General features: G+C 49.5%; 1 protein-coding gene across 1 annotated transcript in view; it reads right to left on the bottom strand.

Annotated features, from left to right (window-relative positions):
• Window positions 1–3,739: 3,739 nt before the first annotated feature.
• The window catches only part of LOC125148680 (O-acyltransferase like protein-like), a 65,269-nt gene continuing 47,660 nt past the window's right edge, over window positions 3,740–21,348 (bottom strand). Inside the window, exons 11-15 of the mRNA XM_047826672.1 lie at window positions 15,793–15,906; window positions 14,122–14,254; window positions 11,001–11,187; window positions 4,874–5,016; window positions 3,740–3,874 (exon numbers count right to left, since the gene is read on the bottom strand). Coding sequence (XP_047682628.1) covers window positions 3,749–3,874; window positions 4,874–5,016; window positions 11,001–11,187; window positions 14,122–14,254; window positions 15,793–15,906 — 703 coding nt within the window. The 3' untranslated portion in view covers window positions 3,740–3,748. The remainder of the gene's footprint in view (window positions 3,875–4,873; window positions 5,017–11,000; window positions 11,188–14,121; window positions 14,255–15,792; window positions 15,907–21,348) is intronic.

Raw genomic sequence — 21,348 nt, 5'->3', positions numbered from 1 at the left:
TCACTCTGCCCGGCCTCCCTCAGTCCCTCTGTCAGCCTCCGTGTGCCAGCCTGGCCCGCCTCCATTTTCACAGGATGCGGCCACAACCCCAAACAGCACCACATCCTCACAAGCCTGAGGGACGCGACCACGAGAAGGACTTTCTCCTTGACGCTCCCCAACCCCCACCCGTTCCCGCGAGGACAGTCTTTCCCAGAAGTCCCCGGCACACGCCTCCTTAGGTCTCATTGGGCAGAGCTGGGTCACATGACCACACGTGGGCCAATCACCGGCAAGAGCACCGAGGGAGACAAAATTGGCTTTTACGAAGTATGGGGCCTCCCCAGTGTTGATGCTGGAACGTCAGAGTTGGTTTCGCGAGGGAGGACGGGACAGGCACGTGCGGTGGCCACCCAAAATGGCTGCCTCCGCGATATGAGCACAGCATTGTTTTCCATCCCAGGTGGGGTCTAGGGACTCTAGTTCTAAAGGCTTCTCACCTTTTTAAAAGTACTTGGGAGCCTCTCAGCTTTGACTTTCCCAGGAAGGGGGCCTGCTTGGGCCTTTGGGGATAAAAGTCTTACAAAACTGAACATATCTAACACCTGGTTGAGAGGTGCCTGCCTGTAGGCACGAGAAGCCTCCCGGAAAAGCAATCACCTAAAAAAAGAAGGGGTTAATTCCATCACTGCCTCAGCCGCCATTTATTGATCACCTACTGTGTGCCAGCCATGGTGATCAGGGCTAGTGGTGAAGAGCACAAATGTAAAGGGCAAACAACTGTCACTCTCCGTCCCAGCGCCCATCGGCTCATGGGGCACCCAAGGGAGAACGACCTCTATTAGAATAAGGAAAATCTGCAAGAGCAGTTTGTGGAACAACATGCTGAGCACTTAGCAGCACTGCATCAAAGCCTCAATGAGGGAGCACAGGTGGCACAAGGCGGGGCAGAGGGGACTTACCTGCTTGTGACATTTATGGAGATCATTTGTGCTCTGGATGGACGCAGTAGGCTGAGCACCGAGCCAGGCGGGGTGGGGGAGGGGCAGCAGGGAGGGTCCAGGCGTTTACAAGACCAGCGAGATATCCCTGGACTCTCCCAACACCAGTCGGGAGGAACTTAAGGGCGGCTGGAGTTCCTTTAGATCTGTGGGGGTGACTATACTGTCAACGTGACCTGTCCCCGGGTTGGTATGTGGGAACGAAACATGAATTTCAGAATTTAGGGAGAATTAGAGGAGTCACGCATCAATTCTCTATGCTGATGTCGCCGCCTCTAGAAATTTGCTTCAGTTTATTATATACAAAAATAGAGAAAAAAAAAAACAGTATAATGAGCCCCCACATACCCATCACCCAGCTTCAAAAAGTATCACGACATGGCCAATCTTGTTTCTGGTCTCCCTCGTCCTCCTGGTATTATTTTGAGGCAAATACCAGATTTTATCATTCTGTCCATAAATATTTCAGGATGCAGCTGAAAGATAAAGGCTCTTAAAAAAACAAAAACAAAAACATGACCGCAATATCACTATCACATTAAAACATCAGTGAGTCCTTAGTATCACCGAATATCCAGGCCGTGTTCAAATTTCCAGCTGTCTTGTAAATGTCATATGCTTTTTTTACAGTTTGTTTCGGGATCGAAAGAAGTTCCACATACTCCATAAATCTTAAACCCCTCGGGAATTCCAGATCGAAACAAAAGCCAGAACAAAATTGGATTTCTCTATCCCTACTTTATATTTTGTGAAATTGCAATCGTGGAGAGTGTATTTTTTTTTTTTTTACTTATTAAAAAAAAGAAACTTTCAAAGGCAATGTCACTAGTCGTTATGAAAGCTATTTCCACGGCCCCAAGTTTCTAGCCTCATAACCAGAAGCACTTGGCAATTTGACTGCCCATCAGTGTTGGCGGGGGAGTCATTTCCCACCAGCATCCATCCGGACTGCAGGGTTCCTCCTGTAAAGCTCACACGCCCTCAAGATCTCCTCTGAGGCCTAATTAAGTCAGAGGTGCCAAATCAGCCACCAGAGGGCTCCCAAAGAACTCCATGAACTTGGGGGTTACCCAAAAACCCAACTTGGTGCATTCTGATACAGACACTGAACATGCCAGGCAGGCAGGGACTTGTCTCCTGGCTCAGGTCAGATTCTGCCAGGAGAATAGATCAAGCCTCCGGGAGATGAGGCTCCCCAGGGTGGGGTGGAAAAGGACAAGGTTCGCTGTCGGTTGCCCTGGCAAAAGATTTGAGGCTCACAGCCCTCCCCACCCTCCAGTGGTGGTCTTAGCAGATCCGCTTGGAGAGACACAGTACAGAGATGGGGAGTCTTCTGTGCTAATTAGCTCCTCATAGCCCCGGGATCGCTAATAAACCCTTTATTTATTGAGTACACAAAGAGAGCGTTGTTTTAAGTGATGTTACACAAATGCAAGTAGGGATGGTTAACGTGAAATCACACACCCAGGAAGGACCACAAGCCTGAGAGCCTGGACACCCTGGCCTTATAAATCTCTCCATTTCCAGGCCTTGTGGCTGGACACCGAAGAGTTGGGATGGGAGCCATTGATTGGATCTCGTCCTTCTCTGTTGGGAGTTTTGTTGAGGGACTGTATTCTTTGCTAGGGCTAGCACAACTGGCTGATTTACAACAGTAAATCATCTCACTGTTCTGGAAGGCTGGAAGTCCTAACTCGAGGTGTCAGCAGGGCTCTGCTCTCTCTGACACTCTAGGGGAGAGTCCTTCCTTGCCTCGTCTAGCTTCTGTGTCTGCCCGAAATTTTTGGTGTTCCTTGGCTTGTAGATGGCCGCCTTATTGCTGTCTGTTTTCACATCTTCCCCCCTCTGTGCATATCTGTCTCTATGTCCAGATTTCCCTGTTTGACAAGGACACCAGTCATACTGGATTAGAGCCACCTCCCCCCGTGACCTCATTTTAACTTGATGACTTCTGTAAAAACACTACCCCCCCCCCCCAAACAGGTCACGTTCTAAGGTATGACGGGATTAGGACTTTGTATCTTTTTCGGCGGACACACTCAACCCATAACAGCGAGGACACACTCAACCCATAACAGCGAGGACACACTCAACCCATAACAGCGAGGACACACTGAACCCATAACAGCGAGGACACACTCAACCCATAACAGCGAGGACACACTCAACCCATAACAGCGACCGTGTTGTAAAATAGATAATGTCTGGAAGGCCTGTAACGACACACCCATGAACTGGGCACGCTAGTGGGTCACACAATCCCGAGGCTCCGAAATAAAGCTACAAGTCCTCAAAGGTATCATGATAACACAAAGATAACGATGATGTGGAAAAACTACATACTGTGACTTTACCAAGAAATGTGATTATAACCCAAGTTGCATTAAACTCACTAGATTTGATGTTTTCCTCTGATCATTGGTACAGAAAGTACACGCCGAACAAGATATCACAAATCTAGAGTGTTTTTCTTTGGTTTTGTTTGCTTGTTTGCTTGTTTCTTGTTTTTTTCTAAAAAGGTACATCAGAGAGTGATTATTGTGCCACCCAACAGGCTATCACAGAACTCTTTTGTATAGTAAATGAACACTCAGAGCTCTTTTATGCATTAAGCACAGAGAACTTGTATATCTTAAGCATTCACCAAATCAGAATTCACACCCCTTTTCGGGAACACGAGCGTTTGTTACATAAATGAGCCCCTGTCTACTTGAGCTCGTTGCCAGCAGAAAAAAACCCAGTCATTCTCTAGGGTTTTACCAGAATGTTCATGGCCCAGCAGGCACTGGTCCCAACAGGTACCGCTTCAGCTCCTGACATGGTTTCTCAATGAACAGTGTCAGGGCCAGCCCAGTGATGAAGGTCAGCAAACAGTGTCCAGAGAAAAGGTAGAACTGGAGAGAAAGAGGGGCAGAGTACATGCAATCCTACTACCAGATTCGTACTATGTTTGTTTGGTTTTTTAAATTTTTTTTTTCAACGTTTATTTTTGGGACAGAGAGAGACAGAGCATGAACGGGGGAGGGGCAGAGAGAGAGGGAGACACAGAATCGGAAACAGGCTCCAGGCTCTGAGCCGTCAGCCCAGAGCCCGACACGGGGCTCGAACTCCCGGACCGCGAGATCGTGACCTGGCTGAAGTCGGACGCTCAACCGACCGCGCCACCCAGGCGCCCCAACTATGTTTGGTTTTAAAGGGCATCATCCCGGCCGTATGACCTACATCTGTAAGACCCCCAGCCCTGAACGTTAAAACTAAGGTAGGAGCGCCTGGGCGGCTCAGCCAGTTGAACATCCCACTCTTGACTTCGGCTCGGGTCACGATCTCACAGTTCGTGAGTTCGAGCCCCGCATCGAGCTCGGTGCTGACAGTGCAGAGCCTGCGGGGGATTCTCTCTCTCCTTCTCTCTCTGCTCCTCCCCCACTGGCTCTCTAACTGCCTCTCAAAACACATAAAAATAGGGGCGCCTGGGTGGCTCAGTCGGTTGAGCGTCCGACTTCGGCTCAGGTCATGATCTCGCGGTTCGTGGGTTCGAGCCCCGCATCAGGCTCTGTGCTGACCACTTGCTCGGAGCCTGGAGCCTGCTTCGGATTCTGTGTCTCCTACTCTCTCTGCCCCTCCCCCGTTCACGCTTTGTCTCACTCTGTTTTTCAAAAATAAATGTAAAAAAAAAAAACCAATACATAAAAATCAACTTAAAATAAATAGGATGAATAAAATCGAAGAAAGATATTATCCCAAAGCCCTCCCTCAAAGAAAGCAAAGGACAATAGGCCCCTAGCGGCCCCCACAACAAAGCGAGCTTCTCTCCCCGAGCCAGTGGGCTGCGTGGTGGCTCCAGCAGAGAAGGGACAGTGGAGCCACAAGAGAGCGGAGAGTGGGGACTCACTCACCATGTTGGTGTCGCTGTAGTGAATGAGCGTTTCTTGAAGGCCGTTGTAGAGCATGATGAGGATCGGATGAACCAGGTAGCAAGCGTAACTGATGCTGGCCAGGAAAGCCCAGATGTGGCAGGAGAGGAGCCTGTTCACCAGCCCTGGAGGGAACGGGCAGCCTGACTTACGGAGCCATGACTCCACCCGGTCCCTCTGGGCGCTGTGCACCTGTGTGCGTGGACTTCTAAGAAGGCCTTTATTCTCCTGATTTTTTAAAAAATTTTTTTTTCAACGTTTATTTATTTTTGGGACAGAGAGAGACAGAGCATGAACGGGGGAGGGGCAGAGAGAGAGGGAGACGCAGAATCGGAAACAGGCTCCAGGCTCTGAGCCGTCAGCCCAGAGCCCGATGCGGGGCTCGAACTCACGGACCGCGAGATCGTGACCCGGCTGAAGTCGGACGCTTAACCGACTGCGCCACCCAGGCGCCCCCCTCCTGATTTTTAAGAGAAGGTGCCCCACACCAAACCAAACTTTGCAGGAATGTGAAAAAATAAGAGACGCTAATACAGCGTTTCCAGTCAGTTGACTTCCTTAGTACGACCTCAAGCCCTGAGCACCGACCGTTCCGCGTGGGAAACAAGGAACCAAGTCCTTCCACCGGCCTGGGTTCTGGCTCAAGACGCAGCATGGGAGCTGCTGGGCCCTGGGACGAGGTGGTTCGTGTCGCCTGGCCTCAGGCTCGTCCTCTGTTACTGAGAGGCTCGCGTCTGGTCAACGTGTAGGTCCCTTTCGGGACAAATATTCCGTAACTCGGTATAACTTCTAGAACTGCGTTGTCCCGCGCGGTAGCCACGAATGTCCTTATAGAAGGCGGAAGAGGAGACACAGACACCCAGGGGAGAGGCAGGGAGAGAAAGCCGTGTGAAGGCGAGGCAGAGACTGTAGTGATGCACTTTCGGGCCGGGAACTCAGGGCTCGCTGGCAGCCATGGCACAGATCCCCCCCTCGGGGCTTCCAGAAGGACCTTGCCAACACCTTGATATTGGGTTTCTAGTTTCCAGAACTATGAGAGGATTGATTTCTGTTGTTTCAAGCCATGAAAGAAAGGCAAGAAAGGACAGGAAGGAGGGAAGGAAGGAAGGAAGCAGGGAAGGAAGGAAGGAAGGAAGGAAGGAAGGAAGGAAGGAAGGAAAAAGAAAAGAAAAAAACTTGTTTCTCTTTTGCAGGAGGCTCATCTCCAGTGCTCAGTCATGCATCACTGTTGTATCAGTTGCTCAGGACAAAATCTTTGTCATCCCAAATTCTGTTCTTTCTCCCATGTCCCACAGAGTGCTACCATCTGTCTTTAAAACTGTCTATCTCAAACTGGACCATTTCTTCCCATCTCCTCCACTACCCCCCGCATCAAACCCACCAGCTCCTACTCCCTGGACCTGTACAGTAGCTTCCTGATGGATCCATTGGTCTCTCTGCTCTCCTTCTTGCTGCCCCGCAGTCTCCATGCAACGTCCAGAGTGCTCTTTTAAATCACAGGTCAGATTACGTTACATGGCTTTTAAAATAAAATCCGGGGCGCCTCGGTGGCTCACTCGGTTGGGCGTCCGACTTCGGCTCAGGTCATGATCTCACGGTTCATGGGTTGGAGCCCCACATCGGGCTCTGTGCTGGCGGCTCGGAGCCTGGAGCCTGTTCCGGATGCTGTGTCTCCTCCTCTCTCTGCCCCTCCCCTGCTCATGCTCTGTCTCGCTCTGTCTCTCAATAATAAATACATGTTAAAAAAATGAAAATAAAATCCAGTCCTTCCCCTGGGCCTTGAAGACCCTGCATGACCTGGCTGCTACCTTCCTCTGTGTTCTCATTCCCATCTCTCTCCCACCTTGATCTTGATTCCTGTCTCACCGGTCTTCTTGCCGCTTCTCCCGCCCACTAAGCTCGTTCCAGTCTTGAGACCTCTGCCACACCATCCCTTTGCCTGCAAATATTTGCAAACTCACCCCTACTCCAGCTACCCTCCGATCCCAGCTTTATTTTTATTCCCTCTATATATCCACGCTGGAATTATACACGTATTTACTTAACCTGGCTCCAGATTTGTTTCCGATGGCTGCTGCAACAAATTGCACAAATATCGTGGCTCGAAACAACAACAATCTACTCTTGCGTCATTCTAGAGACAAGAAGCCCCAAACCAGTATGGCTGAAATCGCGGTGTGGACAGGGTCACACTCCCTCTGGAGGCTCTAGGGGAGAATCCATTTCTTGTCTCCTCCGACCCCTCCCGGCTTCTGGCTCTCCTTGGCTTGTGGCCCCTCCCAACAACATCAGCGGTTTCAAATGTCTCCCCACTCCATCTTCGTGTCGCTGTCTCCTCTGCGAGTGTCCCTCTATCCTCCTCTTTGGAGGGTACACGTGACCGCATTTAGGGCCCATATAATCTCCCCGCCTCCCAATCTCGTGATCGCTGCCATCACATCTGCAAAGTCCCAGTTGGACCTGATATACCAGGGGTCATTAATGCAGCTTACTAGAGTCTCCGGGGCTGTGTCCCCTACCCCCCTGTGATCTCCTACAACAGAGACGTTTTTTCTTGTCTACTGCTCCACATCCTGTGCAACTTGAACAGCGCTTGGTGTAAAGCGAGCATTCTGGAAGTATTTTATATGATTGAGAGAACAGAGATGGACTCACCGGCCAAAGATACCTTTGCCCCAAGTGAATGTCAAGGGATAAGATCAACCAAGACATTTCTGGGGAGCAAACAATATAGTTATAGGAAAATTAAGGCAACAGAGAGCCCGTGTCATGCAGGTAAACGAAACACAAAAGAACATCCTTAAAGCAAGCAACCTCCTGGTCACGTCATGAGCCACAACTGGCTCCAGTCAACTGTTAATCACATTAAATTAATGTTGTTAATTCAGACCTTGTTGGTTTTGTAGTTGTATGGTTACTTTATTATTTTTTTCTGAAGACTTTATTTTTAAGTATTCTCTACACCCATCATGGGGCTCGAGCTTACAAACCCGAGCTCAAGGGTCGCATGCTCCACTGACTGAGCCAGGCAGATGCCCCCTTTTGTTTAAATTTTTTAATTTTTTTTTTCAACGTTTATTTATTTTTGGGACAGAGAGAGACAGAGCATGAACGGGGGAGGGGCAGAGAGAGAGGGAGACACAGAATCGGAAACAGGTTCCAGGCTCTGAGCCATCAGCCCAGAGCCCGACGCGGGGCTCGAACTCACAGACCGCGAGATCGTGACCTGGCTGAAGTCGGACGCTTAACCGACTGCGCCACCCAGGCGCCCCGTAAATTTTTTAAATGTTTCTTTATTTTTGAGAAAGAGTGAGACAGAGAGTGAGCAGGGGGAGGGGCAGAGAGAGGGGGAGACACAGAATCCGAAGCGGGCTCTAGGCTCTGAGCGGTCAGCAGAGCCCGACACGGGGCTCCAACCCATGAACCGCGAGATCATGACCTGAGACAAAGTTGGATGCTTAACTGACTGAGCCACCCAGGTGCCCCATTTTTGTGGTTACTTTATAACCACATTTGTTTTGACTTTATAAATCTATGTATTATAAACATAAAAATTTATATCTAGATTTACGTATGCTCATGTTTAGGTAAAATTAGAATTAAAATAATTTAAGCCAATACTAAGGATCCCCAAAGACTTCTTGTTCCTTTGGCATGGGTCCATGTATTACTAAAGTTCGAGGACCCCTGAAGGAGAGACGGCACCACCGAAAGGTTTTAACTGGTGGAGTCACGTGGTCAGAAGATGACTCTGGCAACTCAGCATGGAACCAAACCCTCATGGTCTACACTGGCCCTGACTCAGACGATGGAAAGATGATTTGAGGCATCAGGACCCCCCTTCTCACCCTGAGAGTCTCGGTGAAACACTTCCTCAAATGTTCCTTTACAGATGTACTTTTCTAAAGGCCACCAGGTGGACACATATTTTCTAGGATTGAACCTCACCTGTCACCTCCTACCTTGACCTTGATTGGTTAGATAGCTAACCAATCTTGCTATCTTATGGCACCAGAGATGCAAACCTAGAACATCAGTCGCGCCTGCAATTGTGATTGGCTAATGACAACACTCTTTGAAAACACGTATCACTCAAGAATGCATCAAAGGACTTGTCTGTCGTCTGGATTAACGGAGGCGTCGTCCATGCTCAGGCTAAGAATTGCTAGCATTTACTAGCTCCACGGTAATGATAATGCCGCAAATCTGATTGATCTTTTAAAAAATATTTATTTATTTATTTTGCGAGAAAGAGAGAGAATGTGAGTGGGTGAGGGGCAGAGAGAGAGAGAGAGAGAAAGAGAATCCCAAGCAGGCTCTGCACTGTCGGCGCAGAGCCCCACATGGGGCTTGAACTCACAAACGGTGAGATCACGACCTGAGCCGAAATCAAGAGTTGACACTTAACTGACGGAGCCATGCAGGTGCCCCAAATTTGATTAATCTTCTTTTTTTTTTTTGTAATGTTTATTTGTTTTTGAGAGAGAGAGAGAGCTGGGGGGGAGAGCAGAAAGAGAAAGAGAATCGATCCCAAGTAGGCTCTGCACCATCTGGGCAGAGCCCGATGCAGGGCTAGATCTCACAAACCATGAGATCACGACCTGAGCCAAAATCGAGAATCGGACGCTCAACCGCCCGAGCCACCCAAGTGCCCCCAATGTGACTAATCTTCTAACTTGACCTAAGACTCTCCCCCCAGCAAGTTATTCTTCATTTAGCACGACTTTTACAAGAGACAAGAACACTGTTATGCTACCACCATATCGTGGGCGGCCTGTGCCAGGCCAGGGAGAGGAGTTGCCTATGTTCTGAGGCTCTGGGGACAGCTCGTGGTCATTGTCACCAGGTGGGAGCAGTGTTAGGGTGGGGTCCTGTGATTCAAACAGCGGCCCAGAAATGCAAATACATCCGTCAGCGAGAACGTGGCCCATTTCTTCTTTACCATCATTTCTCCATAGAAGGGAAAGCGTTTAAAATTAAAATATTAAAGAACAAATTCCTCATCTTTCTATACGCATCAAATTCAGAAACAGTTCTACCAATCAAACATCTGGGAGGGGTCCTATTGCACAGAAACGACGGTCACGGGCTTTGGGCATCGGCTTTTCACTCTGTCCGGGGTTCGTTTCCTAGCTCAACCACTACCGAGCGGCGTGACCTTCAAGTGTTATCTCCAGGCGCCATCTTTCTCACAGAGAAACAGCACGTTATAGCTGTACCCACAGCGGTGTGGCCGGCGTCACCCAGGATCACATGGGTGAAATTCTCCATGAGACCTGGCGGAAGCCTGTGCCCCGTCAGCAAGAGTTGTGATCAATTTATCGTTTTCCCTCCTTAACCCATGAATCCCAAACGCCTTTGCCGAGGCTAAGTGGGTTGGGTTCACAGGCCAAACTTTAAGCTCACACTGATTATTTCCCTAGGGTATATAAAGGTGTCATGACTCCACCTGGCTCTATTTCCAACCCTTCAGGGCTTCTGGGCCGTGCGGGGCCAGAACTTTTTCTGGATGATTCTTGCCAGTCTTTCTCCTGTCATTTTATGACACCCCAAGCATCCAGTCCCTATCTCATGCCAACTAGAAAAGAAAGGGAAAAAGACATCAGGGGACTTGGATAGCCATTTCTAACGTGAAGAAAACCCCTCTCTTGCCATTTAGGTCCCTTTTCTGCTTGACTTTCCACACATTGAGAGCCAGGCTCAATAGACAGTTCCCCAGCTTGTCACAGGGCTGAAGGGGACCTTGGGAACTATTCGGTCTCTACCCTCAGATAAGGAAACCGAGGCCCAGGGTGGGTGTGACCACCACTTTGGTCCCTGCCACTGGTATTTTGTTCTTACTGTAGGACCCTCTTTGTTCTCCTCCAGCTTCTAAAGTAGCTTCATTGGAGAGGCTCAGAACCCACATTCGTACATAAACCAGTGTAGAAATTGAAAACAGAATATGGGGGGGTTCCCCCAGGATACAAACAAATTGATGTCTTTGAGTCAATATCAGTCGTTCAACAACAAATAAAAAAGCCCCTCCGCGCACACTGTGTTTTCGCATTTGTCCCCTTTAAAAGGACACAGTGTGAACCTATAAGCAACCCCCCGTGCTGCGTTGTACCTCCATAGCCTTCCTGACAAGCCAACAGGACCCAGCCCACGGCTGCCGCCCACAGGGTCCGGTGGAGGGCCTGGTACAGAGCAACGGCAGGTGAAGAGGTGACAGAAGTGTCATCCACTGCATACGCCAGAGCGACCACTGCGAACAGGGTGGCCAGGGAGCAAGTCCACCCCAGCAGGGCCTGCGTCTACAGGGAAAGGAGAGACACGGGTCAAGCTCGTTCTGGCCATTGTGTATTTACTTCCTTTTACACGAATTTACTTTTTGGTCACTTTCAGTATCTATTTGTAAACCTCGATCGGTGCCCAAAATGTCGCTAACACAAAAGGTTCGGATTACTGGTTACGACGGGTTAGGTTTGGGGTGCAGTGAGGGGGAGTGAGGTGTGTGACCACGGAGAGATCTTGGTGGCGACAGCAAAGTTCTGCACCTTGCTTGTGGTGGCGGTCACACAAATCCCCACGTGATAAAATTGCACAAAATGGCCGTGAGTCCCAAATAATTATTAAATGAAAGTTCAAGGGGGGGAAAAAAGGGAGAAAGAGAAGATAATGTTGGAGCCCGCTCTTGACCTCCCATTCTGTTCCTTAACCTAGTAAGGCTCCTTGATTGGTTCTGTCCCCACCAACAACTCAAGGGCCTCGGGCACCCAATCCATACATGGGCTGCACCCTAGTCACTGGGGTCATAAAATGGCAGAGGGAGTGGGAGAATGGAGAACTTTCTAGCTCAGAAAATAGCACCATGGGTTAAGTTCTATTGTGGGGCTCAGTTCAAGATCTTAGATTTTAGGTCATCTAACTTGACCTTTTTAGACCCAGATCTGTCTTCCAAGAGTCTCTCTTGCTTCTAAGCTTCAGTTCCCAGGTTGCTATGATAACGTCTCCATTGAACCAAACTAGCATCTTATCAGTCTACCACCTTGTCTCTAAAGGGAAGCTCTCCCCCCCCTGGGCCTCAGATTCCTGCGGTAGGCTCTGGAAGGAAAGGCATTTCCTCGGGGGCTCTCCACAAGCCCCCCTTTTTAGGCTAGGATCCCCTTCACCTTTTCACTCATAATGCACACCGCCCCATCTCATGCCCAGCATATAACATATGCCCCCTGTTGCTTCCAGCTTGGACACTGTGTCCTTATTTTCTGGCTTCTAGAGATTTGTGTTTGGTCTGCCCATCTCTTCCACCTTGTTTCTCCAGCTCAGCTTGACTTGTGTTCTGGCTCTATGCTTCCTGGTCCTGACTCAGCCCTCAGAGTGGTTCACAAATACTCTGTCCTTGGGGCACCTGGGTGGCTCAGTCAGTTAAGTGTCTGCCTCTTGGTTTCAGATCAGGTCATGATCCCAGGGTCATGGGATCAAGTCCTACATTAGGTTCTGTGATGAGTGTGGAGCCTGCTTGAGATTCTCCCTCTCTTTCTCTCTCTCTCTCTCTCTCTCTCTCTCCTGCTGCCCCTCTCCCCTGCTTGCTCACTCTCACTCTCTCTCTAAAATAAAATAAAATGAGGGGTGCCTGGGTGGCTCAGTCGGTTGGGCATCCTGCTTTGGCTCAGCTCAAGATCTCACAGTTTGTGAGTTCGAGCCCCGCGTCAGGCTCTGAGCTGACAACTCAGAGCCTGGAGTCTGCTTTGGATTCTGTGTCTCCTCCTGTCTCTGCCCCTCCCATGCTCATGCTCTGTCTCTCAATAATAAATGAGCATTAAAAAATAAAATAAAATAAACAAATGTTCTCCCCGCATCTTAGATTTCACCTCTGCCACCAGAGGAACTTCCGCGCAGTTCAAGGGCAACACCAGCTAGTGTTTTAAATAGATTGCCCCAAGTGTAGATTTGAGATCAAGAGATGAGAAGAGCTTCACCAAAGTCAGCTGGACAAGCTAAGAGAGGACAGCAGAAGAAACGATCAGCAGGGATTCACTGGAAGCATAGGGCTTCACCGGAAAGAATGGATATACAAGGGCTACGTGACTTTTCCTATAGGCTCGAGTTATGATATTCCCAGTAGATGCACGATTCACTTGTAGATTACAACAGAGTGCCATTAAAGAGGCGCTTCAGCAGGGATTGGTGGAAGATTGCATGGGTGGAGTGGTCAATGAGGAAGACGAACCCGGCTTTCCGGTTTGAGTCTCGAGGTTGGTTGGTGAATCAGAGTGATTACCCGCAAAGGAGCCAGGGAAGGAATTTTACCTGTAAGGTAAAGTAACAGCTTCTTCCCCCTTAGAGACCGCATGTCCTGATTCTCAGATGGAACCAATGAATCTGACCAAGAATCCTAGCTGTAGAAACCAAGGAGCTCGTGCTATTACAAAGTAACTATGGGGCAGGGGCACCTGTGTGGCTCAGTTGGTTAAGCGTCGGACTCTTGATTCCCGCTCAGGTCATGATCTCACGGTTCGTGGATTGGAGCCCCGCGTTGGGCCCTGTGCTGACAGCACAGAGCCTGCTTGGGATTCCCTCTCTTTCCCTCTGTCTCTGCCCTCCCATACTGCCCATGCTCTCTCTCGCCCTCTCCCTCTCAACAAATAAATCAGCATTTTTAAAAAGTTATAAGACAAGTAACTATGGGAGCCTGGGTGGCTCAGTCAGTTGAGCGTCCAACTCTTGATTTCAACTCAGGTCATGATCTCATGGTTCGTGGAATGGAGCCCCACATCGGGCTCTGGAGCCTACTTGGGATTCTCTTTCTCCCTCTCTCTTTGCCCCTCCTCAACTCTCTCTCAAAATAAATCAATAAAATTTAAAAAATTAATTATGAAAACACACAAACAAGTAACCACGTTCTTTCAGAAGAGGGCCTTGCCATTGCAATCTCATTGGGTGTGTTTTTCCCGTGTCAGGGATTTCTCTGGGTCTGTAACCGAGGCTCCAACGGGTAGAACACCGCTGGGTTCCAATTCTGGAGCTTTCTTAAAGGAGCTCCGTGAAGAAAGCAGAGAACCAGGCTTTCGCGAGAAGACAAGGTCTCTCTTATTCTCTGGCACCAAGAGACATTGCTAACGCAACACAACACAATAAAGTACTGAGCAGTCTGGTTCCTGCCCATGGCTTTGGAAGAGCCTGGCCGAATGGGCCACTCCAGTCCCAAACAGGCGCGGCCCTTACAGTAAAGTATGGGACAAACTTACCTTGGTTTTAAGAATGTTTGCCTGGTGGTTTTGGTGCATGAAAATGCTTAGAAAGAGCCCCACGAGGAATGGTCCGAATCTGCAGTAGGGCTTCGTGTAGTACTCGGAGAAGTACAACACAGTCACGTTTTCACTGAAAAACAAAAGAACATGAGGCAAAAGGTCATGTTTGATCTAGACACGAAGAGAGGAATCTCTCAGATGTCCGTCGGCACAATCGGCAAATCCAAAGGAAAATTTGGGGTGCTTTTGTTCATTTCCTCAGTCGGATCTACAGACGGTACCCTCAGGGTCCTGCCTTGTGCCACAGCTGGCCTGCTCAAGTTCCAAATGCCCCTGGGCCCCTCCACCCCGGACCCCAAGGAAATACGATGACCGAGTCCATTTTAAGGAGCTGTGCTGGCAGCTGGCACATCACGATAGCTCTAAAAATGTGGTTTTCAGAAGTGAACGTCTTCGTGGAACGTCTTCGTGGTTGCTTGGGCCACATCCCCAGAGATTGTGGTCTGAGATGGTGCTTGCTGGAAGCATCAGAGGGATTTAAGGTCTCCCCAGGTGATTCTCATGTGCTTCGAGAGTTGAGGACCTACTCTATTAGATTAGATGGGATTGGATGGGAATGAGCCTCTCCCTCAGTCACCCGGCAGGGCCCGCAGGGGCCAATGATAGGACAGGAAGGGCATGGTGTTCCCCTAGTGAAAAAACCTGGGGTGTCTTCATTCATTCATTCATTCATTCCCCTCGCAAATACATGTGGAGCACAATGTGTGCGAGTCGCGGTGCCGGGCTATTTTGCATCGGGAGGTCCGCGAAGGCTGCTCTGAGAAAATGACGTTTGCACTGACACCTGCAGGAAATGAAGAAGCGAGCCCTGCCAAGATCCGGACTTCAAAGGAAAAGCATCCTAGCGTGAGGGAACAGTGAGTGCAAAGGCCTGAGGAGAGAGCGTGCTTGGTGTGTGAAGCTTAGAAGGCTGGCGTGGCTGGTCCAGAGTCAGCACATAGGGGAGTGATGGAGGAGGTCAGACAGGGCTTCTACCGTGAGAGCAGTGGGCAGCCTTTGGAGGAATTTGAGCAGACGACCGACAGCATCTGGCTCCCATTTGTATCACTCTGCCTGCTGCATTGAGAACAGATCAGCAGGAAATCGTGCCGCTGTTTCCCGCGTGATGCACAGGGTGGTGATAAGGAAAAATCGTGATATAAACCTCACCGGGGAAGCAAAATAGCACAGCGGGCAAGGTCCTCGGTTCCACTCACACCTATGCCGCTTACTAGCCGTGTGACCTTGAAGGGATAACCCCCACTTCCGTAAATTTCGGTCTCTCCAGCCAATAATTGAGCTTCCGAGCTGCAAGTCGGCGGCGGGAGGAGAAACCCAATACAGCCGCGTGGGGGCGCTCCTTTCCTCCGAGAAACATTTCAACGGGCAGCCCACGCGTTCCCGGTACTTTCAGAGAAGACCCCCCAGCGCAAGTTGAAAGGGTCAGAAGTTTGGAAACAAAAACGCAATCAACTTTCCCATCCAGGCTGAACATTTCCCACCCAGTTTTTCCACGAGCCACCGCACACAGCGCAAACAGCCTGGCACTCGCTGAGCAGCCTCCCTGGGAGGTCCTGGCCATTCCGAGGGCAGGCAAGCAAGAGGGCCCGGCTGGGAACCGTGGGTTACCTTGCTTCTGACGGAGCTGCGACCGGAAGGGAGTAAGCCAGGGTGAGCAGAGCTGTGGCAGTGAAAGATGCCAAGAACAGCATGGCCCCGAGGAGGACAAGGACATGTTTACTTCTGCAAAGAGAGGACATTGACAGAAGCACTCTTCAGTTTCCTTCGCTGCAAAATTTGTGGCCACGAAAGACTTGAAAGCTTGGCAATCAGAGGCCCTTCCTGCCAGGCCTGCCTTTGAGAGAGGCTGATGTGGGGCAGCTGTGAGTCAAGAGAACGGGCTCAGCCTTTAAATGTGACCATTTACTGGCTGTGTGACCCTAGGCAGGACCTTGAACTTGATTTTCCTCATCTTCACCCTGAAATGTACTGTGCGGCTCAAGATGTGACCATGCTTGGGAATGTTCCTTGCCACCCACGAAGCATTACGCGGACATAAATGGTGGTTGATTCTGGAGAGAAAGGACGGTCAGGCGCAGGGGGACGCAGGGACGGGGTTAGGGTAAGAGGCGGTCCAGGGATTCTCCCCCCACCCAGATGCAATCTGAGTCAGATGTCTGGGTGCGGGGAGTTGATGTGGGGGTAGGAATGAGGGATGGCATGTAGAACAGGGAAGCAGGGAAAACTAACACAAGGATGTGCTGTCAAGGTGGCCAGTACTCAATTCTTCCAGAATGTTCTGTGGAAGATGCGCCTGAAAACTGTCGTGGAAGATGAAAGAAAGAGGCGTTTTCCTAGTGTCTTTTATCCCCCATGAGCCAAGGGTGGCTCCCCGAAAGTTAATTCCTCCACACTTTGGGACTACACATGTATAAGGCCAAGAAAGATCCCGAAGGAGGCCCAGCTGTAGTATGTAGGAGGTTCTGAGGCAGGAAATGAGATTTAGGGACATAGGCTTTAGAGTTAGAGTAAAGCACTGGTTGCACCTCCTCAGAATCGTGAGGGTCGGGACAAAGACGATGTGCAGTAGTATAGAAGGAATGTCAAACACAGGCGTAAGACTATCCAGGCATAACCCTGCCCAGATGATGCCTTTGACAATCCCGTTCTGCTGCGTGAAGTTGCCACGGTTCTTCATGAGGAGGGGATAAGGGACCATTCGTTTATCATGAGTGAGGCAAACGGCAAATGATTTTCACCCAGAGTGCCAATTCCAGGTTAGTGTTAATGCTCGGAATGGAGGAGTGTTAGCTCAGTGGTGCTGTGATTGATTAGTAATGTCTGCTGTGAGAGTGGGCTGGGAAGGTATGACAACAATGCTATTTACTGTTCCTTTTGCCAGACCATTTAGTTCTGCCCTCCTTGGATTACTGGCATTCTATACAAGTGTGTTCTCTAAAGGAAAACAGCTCTACCTTTTATATACCTCCCACCATTTAGAAGCTAAACGTAGTTGCACGGCCACAAGCTTGTATAGTGCTGGTTTTTAGCTGAGGAATTGAAAATCTACCTTTCATGACAGCCTCTAGGAAAGATGCTGACATTGGGGACTCAGGGGTCTTAAGTCACAAGGACACTCGAGTAGGTCCCCACCTACTACCTATTCTAGTAGGTCTAGAGTGAGGAGGTACTAAGAATTCATTGTCTTAGGTCAATGGTTAACCATCCAGTAAGGCCATCCAATAAAAACCTGCATGCACCCAAGTCAATATTTGTTTAACTCCCTGGGAGACTTGAGCCCAACCCATGGCACCTCCTCCCAGGAGTCAGACAAGTCTCCACGGGCTAACCGCCTCTATAATAAAACTAATAAAGCCTCCTAATCTACACTGTTATGGGCTGGATTTTGTCCTCCCCCCCCCCCCCCCAAATTCTAACTTCCATCACTTCAGAATGTGGCTCTATTTGGAGATAGGGTCTCTAAAGAGATAATGAAGGTGGAACGAGGCCATTGGGATGGGCCCTAATCCAATGTGACTGGTACCTTCACGAGAAGAGATGAGAAGACCGACAACCACAGAGCAAAGACCGCGTGAAGACACAGCGACAGGCCTCAGAAGAAACCGACCCTGTGCCAAAGGGTGCCCTCTGCCAGCTCGGGTCAGTGGTTGTATTTTCTGCCTGTTTGAGGGGCTCCTCCTACGACCGTGGGATTGAGAAAAGGCCAGAGCTTCAAGTGCCACCCACTATCCCCATTCTCTCAAGAGGGTTGGTCCCTCAGAAGGGCCCGTTCAGGGGCCATATAGCCCAAGAGGAGGAAGGAATGGTCTGAAAAGACCCTGGTATTCTTTGAAAGCCTGTCAGCCCCCAGCACCCTGGCCAGGATGCCCCACAGGATTTTTCTCACCGTTTCTTCACAAATACCTGTACCAGCAATGAGCACATCCTGCTGCAAATGCCACCTCCGAGGAGACCTGTGGAGGCTCGCCCTTCCTCCTCTGCCAGGGCTGCCGGGCCTGCAGAGGCCTCACACCTGCCCCACCTGTTCCCCGCAGGCGCTTGCCAAGGTCTCCAGAGCTCTTGGAGCAGCCATAGTCCGTCACAGAGCCGAGGCCTGCGACAGCCCCAGAGAATTGGGCCAGGTGCTCCCCTGCCCCTGGAGCTCTGAGGCTTTGACTGCCTTGTGGGAGGGAGAGTCCACCCCCGTGGAGGCCCTGGGGGCCTGAACGGGTCTAGCCTCCTGCTCAGGGAGCCCCTCTCCAGCAGCAGCAGGGATCAGCGACCCAGGAGTGTCCCAGGAATCCCCACCCTCTCTAAGGGGCTTGGGGAGGGAAGGGGAGAGGAAGGGAGGTCAGCATCCCAAAGCCACCTTGACCTACTCTCAACCTTCCTTGTCTGATCCACGCTGAGGTGAGAGTGGGAGGGCACACTAATCCCTAACCCCCACCGTTCTCAGCGATTTCATCCTGGGAGGTGTCAGTATAAATCAAGGTGGCAGAGGGGCGCCTGGGTGGCGCAGCCGGTTAAGCGTCTGACTTCAGCCAGGTCACGATCTCGCGGTCCGGGAGTTCGAGCCCCGCGTCGGGCTCTGGGCTGACGGCTCGGAGCCTGGAGCCTGTTTCCGATTCTGTGTCTCCCTCTCTCTCTCTGCCCCTCCCCCGTTCATGCTCTGTCTCTCTCTGTCCCAAAAATAAATAAACGTTGAAAAAAAAAAAAATCAAGGAGGCAGAGAGTGGTACGTCTTTCTACCAGAGGATGTTCGGAGCTATTTTTTTTTTAAACCTTCATTTCCAAGATAGAAAGCAATGTGATTCTTAGATCTCATTTCCATCTTATCGTCGGATTTTATTTCAGTCTCATAGGCTCTTATCAGTTCTATTATGCTATCCAAAATTGCCCTCTCCACCTCCCAGCCCCCACTCTGAGAAAATAAGCCATTTGATTCAGAAGCTTTTGTTTCAGGAGACGGGGTAGGGAAGAGCTTGCCACGTCTTCTGACTCAAACTCACTATACCAGCAAAACCACCTCTGTGCTGAGTGGTATCCATGGAACTTTTTTTTTTTACCGGTTAGTAAAAAGACAAAAACCAAAAACCAAAAAACAGCTCCTGTACATTTAAAGTTAGAAAGCATTGTGTGTTTAAGATATGTGAGAAAGCAGATTTCCCTTTGATTTTTTTTATGGTGTTTAATTCTTAGATTAAATTAAAATCAGGATGGCTTGAACGCTTGCATTTGGCTAGAACAGGCAACCTCATGGGTCAGCCTGTGATTCAAATGTCTGTCCTACAAAGGGTAGTAACAGGTAACCACAATATAGAGCAGGTCAAGGCGTATTTAGAACTCCGCTTCACCCCTAGGAGTGAAAAACTTGCAAGTTAGATAGGAAAAAAATGACTATTTTCTTACATATCCAAATAGCAAGGTTTATATTCTGTTTTGTATTATTAGGAACATTCCATATTGGCAACCGTGTAATTGGTGTGGCCAGAGGACTGAACATTGATAGAAGCTTTAAGGAAAGCAATTTGTCATTATGCTTCAAGAGCCTAGAAGACATTCATGCTCTTTGACCCAGGGATTCCCCTTAAAGATATGCATTCCAAAGAAATAGCAGAGTGGAGACTCTGATCGCCACGAAAATAGTTATCAGACGATTATTCACGAAAGCAAGCATAAAATTGGAAATAATCCAAGTATCTAACACCAGGGGAAGGTGTAAGGAGATTACAGTTCATTCCATAGAATGAGACGTTACACACACATTAAAATTATGTTTACTTAAAGCAAATAAATAGGGGCGCCCGGGTGGCTCAGTCGGTTAAGCGACCGACTTTGGCTCAGGTCATGATCTCACCGTTCGTGGGTTTGAGCCCTGCGTCCGGCTCTATGCTGACAGCTCAGAATCTGGAGGCTGCTTCGGATTCTGTGTCTCCCCCCCCTCTCTGCCCCTCCCCCACTCATGCTCTCTCTCTCTCTCTCTCTCTCTCTTTCAAAAAATAAACATTAAAAAATTTTTTTAATAAATAGATAAAATTGTGTCTCTTAGAAGTACGCTTAGAAAACGCTTACGTCATGTAACTATTAGAAGAAAGATACTGATGTATATACACAGAAGCCTTTCATGTTTAAAAAGTGGTGCCAGGGGCGCCTGGGTGGCGCAGTCGGTTAAGCGTCCGACTTCAGCCAGGTCACGATCTCGCGGTCCGGGAGTTCGAGCCCCGCGTCGGGCTCTGGGCTGACGGCTCAGAGCCTGGAGCCTGTTTCCGATTCTGTGTCTCCCTCTCTCTCTGCCCCTCCCCCGTTCATGCTCTGTCTCTCTCTGTCCCAAAAATAAATAAAAAACGTTGAAAAAAAAAAAGTGGTGCGGAAAAAGATCAGGAAGAGAAACACAGAAATATTGACAGGGAATTCACCTCTTCTTGAGTGAGGAATGGGGCTAGGGTGATGGTTTTCCCCTCTATTCACCCTACTATCTTCCCATACCTCTTACACTGAACATGTATGTTAACAACAAAAAAAGGGAAAAATCTTTTAAGATATGGCATGGATATTCCACAAGCTACAAGTGTCCTCGTGAATTATTGAGGCCTGAGAGCTTTTCTAGAACTAACAAAAATTACGGTAATAAATATCTGATGGGGGGAACAGGTACACTGATGTATCGCTGGGGGCGCGGTAATTACTTCCTTCTTTCTGGAGAACAACCGCACAATATGTAACAAGCAGCAAGAAATCGTTCCTGCGCTTTGCCCTAGTGTCATTCCACTTGGAAGTGGGTCCCCAAGGAAATGAACAGGAGGAAAAAGCAGTACGTTCAAAGACAGCCACTGAGGTGCCATCTGGAGTCATGCAACACTGGAAATAATGTAGATGCCCGACCATAACAATGGCATAGAAACCCTAAAACCGCGGAGTATGTGGATCGTGTCGCTACGCGGAAATGTTTACAAAGACAGGTGAACGGAAAAGACTGAGACTAGAGATTACACCCGCCCTGATTACGACCCTGCAAAACCACAGAGGGGTGTGTGCAGGACGAAGCTTGGAGGAGAAGGTGGAGAAAGATCAAGAGGAAAGGATTCGGTGTCCACACTGCTCTGAAAAGTTCGCTTCCTAAATCGCAAAGGCTGCTCTGCCCGGGAGCTGGAGCGCTCGCTGGGAGTGCCGTGGGAGAGGTCCCGT

This window comes from Prionailurus viverrinus, chromosome D3 (genome assembly GCF_022837055.1).
Source record: "Prionailurus viverrinus isolate Anna chromosome D3, UM_Priviv_1.0, whole genome shotgun sequence".
Taxonomy (NCBI): Eukaryota; Metazoa; Chordata; class Mammalia; order Carnivora; family Felidae; genus Prionailurus; species Prionailurus viverrinus.
The sequence above is the reverse complement of the archived record's forward strand: the minus strand, read 5'-3'. Positions and strand labels throughout refer to the sequence as shown.